Source organism: Stegostoma tigrinum, chromosome 4 (genome assembly GCF_030684315.1).
Source record: "Stegostoma tigrinum isolate sSteTig4 chromosome 4, sSteTig4.hap1, whole genome shotgun sequence".
NCBI lineage: Eukaryota > Metazoa > Chordata > Chondrichthyes > Orectolobiformes > Stegostomatidae > Stegostoma > Stegostoma tigrinum.
In genome coordinates, this window is record NC_081357.1 from 43,587,509 (window position 1) to 43,603,578 (window position 16,070).

At 39.3% G+C, this 16,070-nt stretch overlaps 1 protein-coding gene across 5 annotated transcripts in view; it reads left to right on the forward strand.

The window, feature by feature from the left end:
* The first annotated feature begins 1,615 nt into the window (after nucleotides 1–1,615).
* myb (v-myb avian myeloblastosis viral oncogene homolog) overlaps nucleotides 1,616–16,070 on the forward strand; it is a 35,751-nt gene continuing 21,296 nt past the window's right edge. For 4 of the 5 annotated variants that reach the window (XM_048531926.2, XM_048531922.2, XM_048531925.2 and 1 more), the window contains exons 1-5: nucleotides 4,656–4,770; nucleotides 8,597–8,714; nucleotides 9,037–9,108; nucleotides 10,066–10,158; nucleotides 12,805–13,025. In XM_048531926.2, the coding sequence (XP_048387883.1) occupies nucleotides 4,748–4,770; nucleotides 8,597–8,714; nucleotides 9,037–9,108; nucleotides 10,066–10,158; nucleotides 12,805–13,025 (527 nt within the window). In that variant the 5' untranslated portion in view covers nucleotides 4,656–4,747. Of the gene's footprint in view, nucleotides 1,708–4,655; nucleotides 4,771–8,596; nucleotides 8,715–9,036; nucleotides 9,109–10,065; nucleotides 10,159–12,804; nucleotides 13,026–16,070 lie in introns of those variants that run through there. The other variant, XM_048531923.2, reaches the window with a different exon arrangement.

Consider the following 16,070-nt stretch of genomic DNA (forward strand, 5'->3'; position numbering starts at 1 on the left):
TGCTGAGACAATGTCCTCTGATCGTAGACTCTCTTATGAGGGGAAACAGACTCTCAGGATTTATCCTGTTCAATTTATCATATTTGACAAATCAGATATGAACATCAAATTTGCCACTATTTTATTCCTGTGTATACTATTTTAAATTAGGTGTAAAAGCCTTCATTTTAAACAGGAAAACACTAGTTTATAAAGGCCACTAATGAAAACTGTATGAACATGTCAAATAAACTTTGTCAATCAAAATTTATACCCTTATCAATTCAGCAGGTATAATTGCTAACCTACTTGGACAAAAGGGCAGGTTGAACACTATGATGAAGAAAAAAAATTTAAATGTTGTGACGAGAATCTACTAGTTGGTAAGCTAAGGGTTAAGTGGCCTTCCTTATGTTTCAATCTTGTGTTCACTTAGCTATTACACTTAAACATTACACAGAAACACGACACACAAACTGACTAGTTGGCACAACCAGTTCATGATGGTATTTATGTTTTGTGCAAGATTTATTGATCAGCTACTAGTTTTATTTTGAAGAAAGAACTTGGAAAGATAAAATGTAATTCTCCGAGAATAAAAAAGTGCATCTTTTTAGCTGAAAATTTTTCAACAATAACCTTTGTATCGTATAGAAAACAAATTATATAAAGCTCTACCAGGAAAATATCTATATTATTGGTATGTAAAGGTGCTAACTACAATTGTGATAAGTTCTTCATATATTTTTCACGATAAAGGAAACATCAAGAACAGCAGTAGCAGTTCACATTTGAAAGCAGGTCTCCTAATTTTTGTAATATAACAGGGTGGGGAAGAGAATTTTCCAGCAAGGACAACAGCTGCTTTCCTTATCAAAGCAAACTCTTAACAAAAATGGCAAAGTTGGCAGCACCGGTGATGTTCCATATTTCTAAACTGCCAGACCATCCTTTATCCAACTTATTATTTATTTTCCCTCTGACGGCCGAAAGTCGAGAGATGCTTTCCAGGTCAAGGGTCTGGACTCACGTTTAGCGTGGCTGAATGGAAAGCAAAAACAGGCACCACGGTCGAAGCGAGCAAAAGGCGCCAGCCTGGAGGCGCACGTGGTCCGGCGAGCCGCGGCGCACCGTACAGGTGAGCGGACCCGGGCGCGCCACCACAGCCAAGGCGACGGTCATCCGCAGTCATCGGCCATGCACGCTGTCCGCACTCCAATGCATGCATCCGAGATCCAGCCAACTGTTGACACGGCCTCCCACGCACAGGTTTCCCTCTCACCAGTTAACTCCCCCACCCCAGCCTGTGCTGGCGGGCGCAGCAGCGGCACGTGCCGTGGGCGGGCGCGAGGGCGTTCCCGGGGAAGAACCCGCCGCAATTTGAATCGAGAGGATTCCAGACGTGGAGAAGATTTTGTGAATAGGACCAGTGTGTGTGTATGGTTTGTGTGTATGTAGAGTCAGAACAACAAAACATAATAACCAGCCAATTCTTGAGGGCGCAGAGAGAGACGACAGTGTTCTTTTTATTATTTTTCCTTGTTATTTGATATAAATTCTCATACCAACTCTTCCATCCCCAACCCCCCCCCCCACCCGAACACTACCACCAACCAGCCTCTTTCAGAGGAACGACAACTCTCCTCCCTGCTCGCCCAGCAGCACCCCATCCATCCAACTGCGGGTGAGCGGATTGCCTGCGGCCAGCCCAATGGACACCTCCTTCGGGTACGTGTGAAATCGACAGGAGCGCGACCGTTAGCGGCATCACGTGGCCACGGAGCAGGGTGAGGGCGAGGGGCGGCGTTCCGCCCTTTCCCGGTTCATCGCGAACGGGCAGGTGGGACGGGAGCTGTTAGGGGCTGTTTTAAAAACAAATGCTCTTTCTCCTCCCCTCACCCCTTCCCGGCGACTCCGCGGTATCTCTGGGAAAGGGGGGGGGGCGCGATGTGGGTGTGACAGGTGCTGGGGCAAAGTGTCACCTTCGAAGCCTTCAGTCACCTGGGGTGGGGGGGGGGGGGAATGCAAGAGGCAGTCAGGTGGGCGGTGGATTTTGAAGTTTTCTAAAAATGTTGAGATTGATTCCGGTCAGATTAAGCGGTTGAGGTTTGTTGTTGTGTTATTTTTTCTGATATCCCCTGGTGGGTGTGATGAGGAAATTGTTGGCATCCCAGTGTCCGTGCGGATCTTTACTTACCTGCAGCTCCTCAACATGGGCCAGGTGCAGACACTCACCTGCACTCAAACCGAAAACAAAACAGGAATTATTGCCTTTTCAATAATTAAATGTTGGAAACCACTCAGCAGGCCAGGCACCACCATCTGTCCAAGAGAGAGGGAAATGAGCAAGAGTTAACTTCAGCTTCGCCACTTGTTTCTTTTACCAGGACCTGCAAGGAAATGAGAGATGCAGCAGTACTTTGGCCGATGATACACACCAACTTGCCCATTAGACCCATCGCTATTTTTGACAAGGAACTCCAACATTTTAGTGACCTTCGCTCTTGCAGTATTGCTTGTCGAGTGTGTCACCACCATTTTTTGATACCAAGTCCTGTTATTGCAATCCATTCTGGAAAAAAAAAGTCAAAAACAATGTGACACTGCAACTGGTCACAGTGGTTACATTGTCTGTACATCTAATTTATTTTAAAAATTATAAAATTTGGATATAATTTTTTTTTTCAAGAGTCCTTTTGCCTAAAAGACATAGCTCGGGAAACCTAAGGGGGTGGGTTACAAGAAAGGTGCATCAACTGACGAAAATGCAGAATAACCAGATTGTTTGTTTATTCAGGTAAAGGTAAGATGCCGAAAGCTGAAGAAAAAAAAAGTCGAGGGTAAATATCACCAATAATCAAAAAGAGTAGTGGGGTATTTTGGCATAAAAGAGTAATGAAAAGCACAAGGGGAAAGCAGTGGTAACGGAAATGAGGAAACTAATCTACAAAAAAGAGGAAGAAAGATGACAAACTGATGGCATGAAATACAAGTTTAAAAATTAGCACGAACAAACAACATAGGGAGGGTGGTGGCGAGCATAGTGCCCATCAAATTATTAAAAATGCAAACGGTGGTTGAAATTCCGGGGATCTTCCAAGCAAAAACCTGGTGTGAGGATTTTTGTTTCATTCTGATACAATTGTTGCTAATAACTAAAACATGTAGCAAGTTTAGGCACTTTGCAAAAACAAGCGAGTGCAACCGGTTGCTATAAAATTGGAAATAGGAAACGATTGCGGAAGATATTCCAATTGACCAGGTTTGGCAGCGCTGAGGCATCTGCATTGGAAGTAACAAAAATGCGAACTCGAAAAGATATTTGCCATAATCATAGGGGTGAAAAAGGGATCTTGTGTGAATTTTGGCAGAAATAATTTGCTTGAATGGATCTAAATTAATCAAAAATGTACAATTCCTGATAATTAAAACTAATGCGAATCCAAATGAATTTGGCTATAAACACGAAGCAAATTACAGACCTCGCTATATTTTGTTTACTTAAACATTAAGCAATAGAACGTTAATCATGCAGATAAGTATAGGGAGAAAACACTTGGGAATTGTATTTATTTAAGGGCATTGTTGTTTTCATTTGGCATTTCCTTTGATCTGAAGTTCGTGAGCACTCTGCAGTCGGTCTATAAACGTGAATCTAAAACCTTGTGCTGAAGCAGCACCAACTGCCTTATAGGTTTATTGTCCCGTTGTATTACACACGTGTCAGGAGTGTGCAGGAAAGAGGAAGTATATTACAGTGATCCAAAATTCCAAATTACTTTTGCTAAACTTAAACATCTGTTGGCGATACATCCAAAAAATTTTATTGTTTCAACGTAAATGATATTTAAATTGTAATGATTAGCGAAACATAATCTAGAATATGCTTCGGTTGACAACTTTTAATCTATGAGTTTGAATACACTTTATATCTACCGCACGAAAATAGTCACCTTGTCATAAATTTTGGAATATTCAAAGAGGAACGGGCACATTTGCTTTGCTGTTTTGTTTTAATACTGATACGTTTACGAACAAAGGACCCTCATTTCTCCATATTTAGGTTTCATTGCAAAACTGCAGGTTGCGCCATCTATGGAAAAAGCTCTCAAACTTTTTGTTCAGTTCAAAAAAAGTCATCTAGTCGCGTGAAAAAAGTAACTTGCCTTTCTGTAGGTATGTGTTCTTAAAATGATGTTTTTCCAGTCAAGTTTTCTATTGACTTCTAAGAAACGGTAACTAGGATATAACCTGCCCCTCGTTTTCCCAATTTGTCACTCCAGCAGCATTTCACTAATCATCTAAATGTTGAACAAATTTACTTGGTTGCAACCACCTTGCGTGTGACTTTCTGCGGGAGAAACTGATTGTTTTAGAAGCAATATGGTAATTGTGTAGTTTAGCAACAGGGAACCCCGGGACTGGATTCTCCCAGAGAGCTGACAGATGAAGAACAAAAGCACATTATCTCTAGTTGTTTACTTTGCAAAACTCCTGGTTGGAAGAGATGGAGGCGGGGTAGTACCGGACTAAGCGGGGATTGCAGGAAAAAGGCGGGTTTCACGGAGGACCGCCAAGGTCAGCAGTGCGCCTGCGTATTGCCCTGTCTTTGGTTTGGGCGGGAGATTTGGCGGGAGGGGAGGGTCCAGGGCTTTGTTTGTAGGAATCTGTGTTTACAGATCGTACACTTTAATCTCAATTTGCTTCCTCCTCGTGTGAGTTTGGCTGATCACTTGCAGCGACACTTCTTCCGCACTCTGAGAGGCTCATGGCTCGGCGGCCACGGAATAGGTAACTGTATTATACGTTTTGGTTGCTGCCTAATGAACAAAACATAGATTATTGCAGGAAGAGGAAGAACTTTCACTTTAATTTTATGAGGTTTGCACGCTGAGAGATGACTTGTTAAGCAGAGTGAGACGCTGTGTTCAGTTCCAATACTTAATGCAGCTAAATTGTGAATGGTTCGAATCTTTGAACAGTATGCTGACTTTCTGCAGCAAGCTTTCCAACTGTAATTGAAAAACTTGTTAAAATGGAAATTATATATAGCTTGTCTGTTTAGTATTTCAAGTTATGTGGACACGTTGTAGGATAAGCAAATTTAAAAGGTGCAGAACTTCCATTCATGCGCGCAAGTTCTAAGTGACAAATGACAACAACACTTGTTTACTGTTAAATCGAGAAGAACAATACAATCTTGCAAAATTGATACACAGGTTGAAGATGCACCTTTTAAACGGTATGTTTCAATGTGTCGCCGTAAAATATTGCAGCAGCAATAATAATATTTCTCATCTTGCACCACGTTGTTCATATAGGAAATAGTTGACTGTACGTGTTTATATGTTAGCATTGTAGTTTCTCAGTTGCAACATCCACTGAACCCCGCACGAGTGAGGCATGTTCTAGTTAAGTATGTTATTGACGTAGCGGAATGCTTTCATGCATGAAAAGAAAATAAGTGCATCCAAGACAAGTCAATGAACTACATCATAATTTTATTGTTAGTGCAAGAGCTGGCGGAGTGACACGTGGATTTTAAAATTATTGCAAGCTGTCTGAAACTACCGGACACGAGATCGTGATCCTAATTTTTCGACATAATAAGGTGGTTTCTGGTTGTGTCATGATAAACTGAATTTGGCGAAGGCTGTGATCCAAGTTGTCAAAATTATTGTACGTAGTAACAGTGGCAGAAATTGCTTGGAGCGTTTTCTCCTTTTTGGCTATTCATGCGTGACTAATGTTTGTGGTCTGAGGAAACTGACTGCATCAGAATCATTATCGTCGGTAAAATGTGAATGAAATGGGGAACAATGACACTTACCCCGAGTATGCACTACCAGAAACCATGCAAGTCCTTTTGCACGATGAACGTGTGGAAATTCCATACTGGCCGATTCACTTTATTAATAGAAACTACTCGGCTCATTTCAAAATTTCAGGACTACCAACCAATCCACGGAGTTATGGCATTACTGGAACTTTATTTTTTAATTTATTATAACTAGTGGAATTTTTGTTTCGTCCATGTGCAAGAGTGATTATGAATTTGACGAGTGAGAGACAAGGGCTCAAGTTATTACACTTTAACTCATGACCTGCCGGTGAATAGTTTGCTCGCATTTATGGGTCACTAACAAAACTATATAAAATCTCACTGCTGAATGTTGGGCCGTCATGATCGCGATACTATGAACTCGGCGATATGCATTCGACGTTTAAAAAGTTTGTCTCTTTATTCGGTTTTCACAACGGATTAGTTTGGTATTTTTTCGGTAATGATTCCCAGTAGGAATGGTTGAATAAAACCATCAATTTATAGCTGATTTCCCCATTAGTGTGTTGAGTTTTAAATACGTAATTTAGTAGGCGAATGACACTTCAGTTTTTGAAGATCGTTTACTGTCTGCTTGTAGACCAAATGAATGATGTAACCTCAAGCACTTGATCAGGAAAATAGGACTTCATAAGAGCATCTCAACTACAACAATGTAAATTCCTTTGTTCGCCTGGGGTGAAATGCCAATATTTGCTAAATTTTCAAAAAAAAACGTTTTGCGCTGTGAATGTATTTCTGCTAAGTTTGGGTTAAAACTATCCTGACAGCCAACAGGAAGAGAAATTCCTTCCTTTAATTTGGATTAGGAGCGGCAAATATTTCAGTCTCTGTCAAAGTTGTTTTTATTTGCTGCACATCTGTGTTGAGTTTAAATTGTTCAAATACATTTCTAGAAAGAGTAAAGAAAGTACTTTTGCAAGCAATAAGTTATATTAGGTTGTGTACTTAAATTGCGATAAAGACCTGCTCTGTCAGGGATTAGGGAAAATTATGGCAGGGCCTGAGATTCTTGGTGTTAAAATTTAGGTGATACCAAACAAGAATCAATGAATTGATATTTGAGACATGATATCCCACCGACTGTTTATTGGGGAAATTTGTCAGTTCTTGCTAAAACCACTAGATGGGGTGTTGTGTAAAGAGAGGGGGAAAAAAACAGGTTTGAATTATGCACCTGCTAGAATAATGCCTCCTGCAGACTGAATTTCGAATGGGCGTAGTGAAGTAAATCCAACTAACAGTTGAGACAATGGGAAATGGAGTTTACGAAAAATATGTGCTCCGCTTGTTTTTAAAGTGAATTGAATAACTGACTAAAATATTGTTTTGTCTGTAAATAATAATTCAACCTGTTTGGTTGATTGATACATAAAATTTCTTAACTGTTCTAATACACAATAACCTCTAAGTTTTGAAGCAAAATAATGCATTTAAAACTTTTGTTTAATTTTTTTGTTCAAAGCGGACACCTGAGCTAATGCCGCCTCTTCTTTAGTTTTCCCATGGCATGCATTATACCAATCCACCTCCCATCCAGTTTTGGTCTGAATCTGCCCACTGGGTGCACAAATGAGCAGTGACTGCTTCCTTTAGTTTGCATCCCTTTTTGAAAGAATGTCCTAGACTATTAATTTTTGCTTTCCACTCATGGCAGTATTGAGTCCTGCAATTAGAATTTAGACTATCATTGGATGCAAGTTTGCAGCAGTCGCTTAAGATGTTTGGGGTGTTACCACTGATCAGACTCATTAACAATACGAATACAAGAATAATTCTGAGATTAGGTTTGTCTACTTCCTTTTCCTTGTGTTGTTAATCCATTTCTGGGATAGGGATTAGGAAGAGTTGCTCAAGTCCATTTTTCATACAAACCTTTACAGTGTACTTGACAGACTATTTAATAATAGAGTATCATCTTTAAGCCCAATTGTGTCCTCATCTGATACCCATACACACATCTACAGTAATTATTTGCAGTCAAGAGTGAGATCTTTGTCCAGTTATCATGTAAAAAGCCATGGCTCAACTTTGATCCTTTTGCTGCATCAGCCAAGGCCAGTTAACACATGCTAAATAGTAGAATGGTAACATGCTTGGTTTGTATGCTTCAGTTGAGCATGAGATAAACCATTTGGCCGGGGTGGGGGGAACACAAGCAGAGTTTTACTATAATAAATTAACTTTTGAATGTCTTACAAATGTCTACTGCAGAAAGAATTTGTAACAAATCTTTATTTGGACTGACATTTCAAAGTGGACAAAAATCTCAAGTCACCTGCAATTAAACCATTTGTGTTCTAGATGTATGTATGGTCAAGTTATTCAGTATGATGGTATATTGTGCTTAATGGAAATTTCTTGTGCCTATACAGGTGAATATTTTCACTGATTCATTAGGTCTCCTTTACAAGTGTTAGTTGTAAGCATATTTATCTAGCTATTTGAGCATGTCTTACGTTTTCTGACTATTAAAATGTCATTAAATGCACCAGAAAACTACAGTAGATTTTAATTTTGTGAAGTAATTGGATTCTTTTATTAACTACTTAATGATATTAAACACCATAAAATAGAGGAGTAGTATTAAAGGTAGGGCTAACCCTATGCCTAACCCTAACTCATCGAGCCATATACTTTAAGGAGGTAGCCAAAAAGTTGTTATTTGGAAATATCTTTGTGAATGCTGCTCTACTAGGTCAGTTATTCTAAAACACAGTAATAGTTTTTGTTACCTGTGGAACTATGCAATTATTCATGTTATTTTGTTTGTAGTTTATACAGTAGTGATGAGGAAGAAGAAGAGATTGAAATGTTTGATCATGATTATGATGGCCCCCAACCAAAGTCTTGCAAACGCCAGTTAAGTAAAACTCGATGGACGCGTGAGGAGGTATGTCAAGATTAGCTGAATGAGAAATAGTTATTTTGTAATGCACCTCTAAGCTGTAAGTGTAATCAGATTAAAATGTACTAAACTTTTTTTGACACACTTAATTTTGCTGTATTCCTTTGATTTGGTGTAAAACATTGAAGTCTCCACAAATAGTATTTTGTTGGTGTAAAATATGCTCACATTTCATTCTGATTATTGATACAGTCTGTACTATGGTCATCTTGATCAAATCAAAAATCTTTACAGCTTTCAATTTGTAATTTTTTATTATTGTGTATGTGTTCAAAATAAATACAAGCAAGTTGCGTTCTTCTTAAAGGATGAAAAGCTGAAGAAATTAGTTGAACAACATGGAACCGAAGACTGGAAAGTGATTGCTAATTTCCTTCCAGTAAGTACTGTTTTCTTTGGAGTTATGCATACTTCAAGGTGTTACTCTCATTTAAAGTAAATATTATACACAGTTTTCACTGTTCAAAACTGGCATAAAAGTATAAGCAAAGTATAGTAATTGTTTGAAAACAATAAGCCCATTGCTTCACATCCTGCTGTCACAAGCTAAAGGCCAAGTCTGAAATGATGCCTGACTAAAGGATTTATTTTACAATACTTGATTGCATAAGCTTTCTTATATTACAGGGCCCTACCAAAAAGTTGGATGTTGAAATTTTTAAAATATGCTTTCAGTTATAATGCAGAGATACAAAAGTTGCTAGGTCCTTTGGAACATTAAGATAGGCCACATAAGTTTATTTTAATCACGTTGTTTGGGTATGCTATGACACACTTCCAGGCCATCGCATCCTGAGGTGAGATTAGAACCTGGATCTTCTGGCCCAGAGGTAGGAACACTACCATAGTGTCACAAAAAACAACGACTTTAGATGGGTTGTTTAATTTATGGATTATTTAATTTCACTTTTAACAATCCAAATTGAAAAATCTTGCCACCGCACACCTGGTAATCTATCTGACACATGACTTGCTACAGCTGCTTCATTAAGGTTGTCTGTAGTATAGTCCAGAACTGTGAAAAGTTAACTGAGTAAACTATATAGTATGCAATGCTAAAAGTTGTCAAAAATACCTAAGTCCAAATTTGTTTAGGAGAATAATTTCCTTGCTATGACAAACTGCTATGCTAAAGAATTATTAATGCATGCAATAGTTGTATTTGGTAAGTTATTTGTCTTATCATCTTGCACAATTATGTGCTTGAAAAGTGAAATGCAGAAATGAAACTTGTCTGCAGAGTATTGCATTGAATTAAAGCCACAAAGTGTTATGCATTCTCTTGAAAACTCTTTAAAATATTAGAATTAGTTCCTGTATTCCTTTACAAATCTAGAATCGGACCGATGTGCAGTGCCAACACCGCTGGCAAAAAGTTCTAAATCCTGAACTTATTAAAGGCCCTTGGACGAAAGAAGAGGATCAAAGGGTAGGATCATTTCGCATTAAATGTTTCATAGTTGGAAATGTTTTTTTAAAAAAACTCTACTCTTGATCCAAATAACAACTGAGATCAGAAACTCAATTTGGAAAATGGTTTATGAAGGGAAGATCAACAAGAAAGGTATTTTAACCGAAAGGTGTATTTGCAATTCATCTAATGGTACTTGGCCTTTATTGCAAGGGTTTTTGAGTATAAGAGTAAGGAAGTCTTGCTTCAATTTTGGTGAAACCACACCTGATTTATTGATTACTTTGTTGATACCTTTGCCTGAGTGCTCAAGGGAACAAAGTTTCACAAAACTAATGCCAGGGATGAAATGTTATCTATTAAGAGAGTTTAAGTGGAATGGGTCAATGCTTTTAGCAGATCTTGGGATTTATTTTAATCTATTCCTATAAATTTGAGTTTGAGAGAACCGATCCAAAATGTACTAATCCTGATTAGTTTCTAGATCCAATCTAAGAAGAATATGTTTTCACATGCTTCACAGAGTTTATTAACTTCATCATAGCAACTACAAAATAAATGATCCTCTCTGATTTTCAGTCAGTCCACCTCAAGATTCAATTCTTGTGCACTGAACCACTAAGGATCATCATTTATTATTCCTTACTAGCTGCCTCCCTCTAGTGTATGGTTAGAGACATCCTCAACTCTATTTGGCTAATTGATGCAGTGAATGCCCAGTTCCAGATTGGTTTATTTAAAAGCAATGGCCATCTTATTGGCATCACTACCTGCTCTCTCTAATCACTTTGAAGGATCATCCACTTTCTGATAGCTTTCCTCTTAGCTTACCCCCTCTACAAATCTTTGTCAAGGTCGCATGGCACCAATAGAGCATTACATGAGGCTGTTCAGTGTATTTAGTGTCATCTTCTCGTGATATGTTATACCCTGATATCCCAGCTAATACATCAAAGTATTCTCTGAACCTGTCAGTATCGTTAAATTGACAGAACCATGTGTTGTTCCACAATAAGCTACATAACATAGTTTGAAACGAAAAATAATCATGCAAAACTAATATGCATATTTCTTTTACTTACTTTAAGTTTCAAAACAAAGCCATTTTGAAACAACAAAGTGTGGAGCTGGATGAACACAGCAGGCCAAGCAGCATCTCAGGAGCACAAAAGCTGACGTTTCAGGCCTAGACTCTTCATCAGAAAAGCTTTTGTGCTCCTAAGATGCTACTTGACCTGCTGTGTTCATCCAGCTCCACACTTTGTTATCTCAGATTCTCCAGCATCTGCAGTTCCCATTATCTCTGATACCGTTTTGAAACATAGCTCTGTTGTTAAGTAAGAGTCTTTTACTGCAAGGCATTCTCATAATTGTTAGCTTAACATTACCTTAGCCTGAACCTTAAAAGCACTGTAAACCCATAACCTTACATTGTGACCTGGCCCCCATTTGAAATTTTTTTTCCCCTTGTGGAAACGTTTTACAACTATAACTGGACTTAAACAGTATATCATTAAATTCTTCACTTGCTTAATTAAGTCAATATTATTAAATATTGAAATATAGCTGCATCCTACAGTCTGGAGTTTAGAAGAATGAGAGGTGATCTCTTGAGAGTAAAGAGCTTTGAGCAAGGTTAAGGGAATAGAATGCTGACAGGCTGTTTTCCCTCGCTGAAGAATTTAGAGCTAAGGCACATAGTCTCAGGATAAAGAGTTGTCCATTCAGGACTGAGACAAGGAACTATTTTCTTGCACACATTTGTGAATCTTTTGAATAATCTACCCCAGGGGGCTCTGGATACTCAGGCATTGAATGTAATGAAGGCTGAGGCCCATGGACTTCTGAATGCCAAGAGAATCATGAGATATGGAATTGGACTGGATAATTTATGGATTAGAGAGTTAGCCATAATTTCACAAGATGCTGGGGCAGTCTTAAATGCTAAAGGCCTATTCCTGCTCTTATTTCTTAATTCTTAATGACATTTAGTTATTATGATGGAAATACGATACAATATGATAAAAGTAGTTTAATGTGTGGCAAGTATGATAACTATCCAGGGACTTTGTACAAAAAAGCTCTTCCAACTTATATTACTAATATCATTGGGTGCAATCCATAATGATTTCAAGGGCACTCAGTTAGCAGAACGTTACAGCAATTGTGATATATATTTGATTTGTTTTCATACTCTAAAATAAGTTTGCTCGTGGGACTGTGCCCAGTAGTTATTTTATTTTTCAGTGCTTCATTCATATGTAAAATGTTTTACGTTTTAAATTTTGGGTGTCTACTTTTTTTTAGTGAACAATAATAAAGTATAAGACAAGAATGATTAAGGAATAAATATCTGTTTACTACAAGATTCTCAATTTATTACTTAGCCATTTTAAGATAATTTCCATTTTTAAAATTGCGCTAAAGGGCCTGTTTCTGTGCTGTACAACTGTATTGATTTGTGGGACATGGGAGTTGCTGGTTGGCCAGCATTTATTGGCAGAACCTAGTGCTCTTTAGAAGGTGATGGTGAGCTGCCTTCTTGAACTACTGCAGTCCATGTGTTGTAGGTTGACATACAATGCCATTAGGGACAGAATTCAGAATAATAAGGTTTTCATATTTGTATATGGTACTTCTACAACACAAGTTTTTATATTTTAGGTAATAGAACTTGTTCAGAAATATGGCCCAAAACGCTGGTCTGTTATCGCAAAGCACTTAAAAGGCAGAATAGGAAAACAATGCCGGGAGCGATGGCACAATCATCTGAATCCTGAAGTTAAAAAAACTTCCTGGACTGAAGAAGAAGACAGAATTATATATCAAGCACATAAAAGACTTGGAAATAGATGGGCAGAAATTGCAAAACTTCTTCCTGGAAGGTAAGCTGCGTCAAAGAAGTAAATATTGGAGCCTCAGAAAATAGGAGCTTAAAATCTGAATCCGTGACAAAGTGGTCTTGTAATAAATTACAGACTTAGACCCATGATCGTTCACTATATAATTGAGGCTCTTTGGAACACATTGCAATCTCTAATGAGATGATTTAGTCACAACAACATACAACCAATGGAGGAATTGTCACAATGGGTACGGGACAGAATATGGAGTGGGCTATCCAAAAGACTAGTATGATTCTGAATAAGAATCATACTGGCCTTGAAACTTTTAACTGTTTCTCTATTCATAGACCCTGCCTGACCTTTCTTGGTTTCTCTAGCACTTTCACTTCAGACCTCCGATATTTGGCTTTTATTGTAACATTGGGATGACTTCTGTTTTGTTTACACTCATGATGCAGATTTATAGATGGTACCAAATTAAGGCATATTAAAATAGAGAGGAAACTCAGAAATTATATGGAGTTGGTTAAAGTATTTAAGTCGGCAGGACCGTGTCAGGAAAAAAATGTCTGTGTAATATTGTCCATTGAAGAAAATTTGACTATGTAAATACATTGACTTTGAAATAGCTAACAACAAAGTTAAGAAGCCTTAATCTTAATAACTTCAGTACTAAAAATGTCCAAACAAGACAAAGTGGCATTCAGTGAAACACATGAAATGTTAAGTTGTATTATCAAAACAAAGAACAGATACGTTGTGGGATATGCCATGATCAAATTATGCAGTACAGTGGTTAAATCATACCTTGCATACTACAGTCACTGGAGTGTAAAGAGGACAGATGAGTGCTTAAGTCTGAACAGAGCTGATCTGTGAAGCTAAACACTATTTTAAATATCTGAGATACAAAAAGACAACAGTCAAGGCAAGAGAGCATTAATTGTGATGAAGGAACTTTGGGATCTTTTTGGATGCATTAACTAAGGTGGACTGAATGACTTAGAGCACATGGGACAGTTTCTACCCTCAAATGGGTAGATTTGGGTTGGAGTGATGCTAAAATGTTAAATCTGTGTGCCAGATACAAAAGTGAGCAGGATCCCCAGCATGCTTGCCTTCTTGAATCAGCAGTAAACACATTGGTTTTGTCATGTGCAGCAAATACATAATGGTCACATTCACAAAGACATGCTCTATGGCAAGCCTGTTGTCAGCGAGAGACCAGCAGGTGTCAATGTCAGCAAGCAATGAATTAAGATGACACGGGTTGGAGTTGAGGTCTGGGAAGTCCTTGTTACTGAATAGTTAGAGATGAAAACAGGACAAAATAAATGACCAAATGACAGAATGAGAATCCTGGAGAAGGAGAAAACATTAGTTGGCTTCAGGTCAACACTGTATTTAACTGTGGAAGAGATTGGTCTCTAAAGTTGGCCTCTACAGTCAGAACAGATGATGTGCTATCCCAGAAACGATATACCACCCACAGTTTCTCATCTCCTGAGATAGACAGATAGCTGTTAGTACTATAAATCTCAAAACTGACACAACCACTTTTGGTTTTAACATGAGGAGTGGTAACTATTCTACTCCATGAGACACATAGTCTCATTTAAAGAGTTAAATGAACAACTCATTTTGCCCATTTTTTTCTTGTTTAACCAATGTTTCAGGTTTTGCCCGCAACACATCCCTCATACCACACCCCTGCCACAACCGCCCCAAGAGGATCCCCCTCGTTCTCACATACCACCCACCAACCTCCGGATACAACACATCATCCTCCGACACTTCCGCCATCTACAATCAAACCCCACCACCCAAGCCATTTTTCCATCCCCACCTTGTCTGCCTTCCGGAGAGACCACTCTCTCCGTGACTCCCTGGTCTGCTCCCCTCCCCTCCAACCCCACCACACCTGGCACTTCCCCTGCAACCGCAGGAAGTGCTACATTTGCCCCCACACCTCCTCCCTCACCCCCATCCCAGGCCTCAAGATGACTTTCCATATTAAGCAGATGTTCATCTGCCAATGTGGTATATTGTATCCATTGTACCCGGTGTGACTTTCTCTACATTGGGGAAATCAAGCAGAGGCTTGGGGACCGCTTTGCAGAACACCTCCGCTCAGTTCGCAATAAACAACTGCACCACCCAGTCGCGAACCATTTTAACTCCCCCCTCCCATTCCTCAGACGACATGTCCATCATGGGCCTCCTGCAGTGCCACAATGATGCCACCCGAAGGTTGCAGGAACAGCAACTCATATTCCGCTTAGGAACCCTGCAGCCCAATGGTATCAATGTGGACTTCACAAGCTTCAAAATCTCCCCTTCCACCACTGCATCCCAAAACCAGCCCAGCCTGTCTCCGCTTCCCTAACTGTTCTTCCTCTCACCCATCCCTTCCTCCCACCTCAAGCCGCACCTCCATTTCCTGCCTACTAACCTCATCCCACCTCCTTGACCTGTCCGTCTTCCCTGGACTGACCTATCCCCTCCCTACCTCCCCAGCTATACTCTCTCCTCCACCCATCTTCTTTTCTCTCCATCTTCGGTCCGCCTCCCCCTCTCTCCCTATTTATTCCAGAACCTTCTCCCCGTCCCCCTCTCTGATGAAGGGTCTAGGCCCGAAACGTCAGCTTTTGTGCTCCTGAGATGATGTTTGGCCTGCTGTGTTCATCCAGCTTCACACTTTATTATCTTATTCAGGTTTTGCAGGTCTTTTATGACTTTTTTAAAAATCTGGGATCATTTCTATGCATCTCCATTGCCATTGCCTGATCCACAAGATCTGCCTGTATTTTTTTCATAAATTGCTTATCTAAAATTTGTATAATAACTTGATTTCTCTGGCTTTATTATTTGCCCAAAACCTGTTGATTTATAAGCATTTTTACATTGTGTTGAATTTTGGCTAATTGTCAATGTAATTGACTTTCATGGAAGAGTTCTCTCTTTGAGGCCCAGCAAGATTTCTCTCAGTATAGTCCCAAACGCACCTCATTATTACCTACTCCATCATATGATGATGCTTTTGTCTGATGTTAGCCTAATTCCACCACTCACCATACCCAAAAG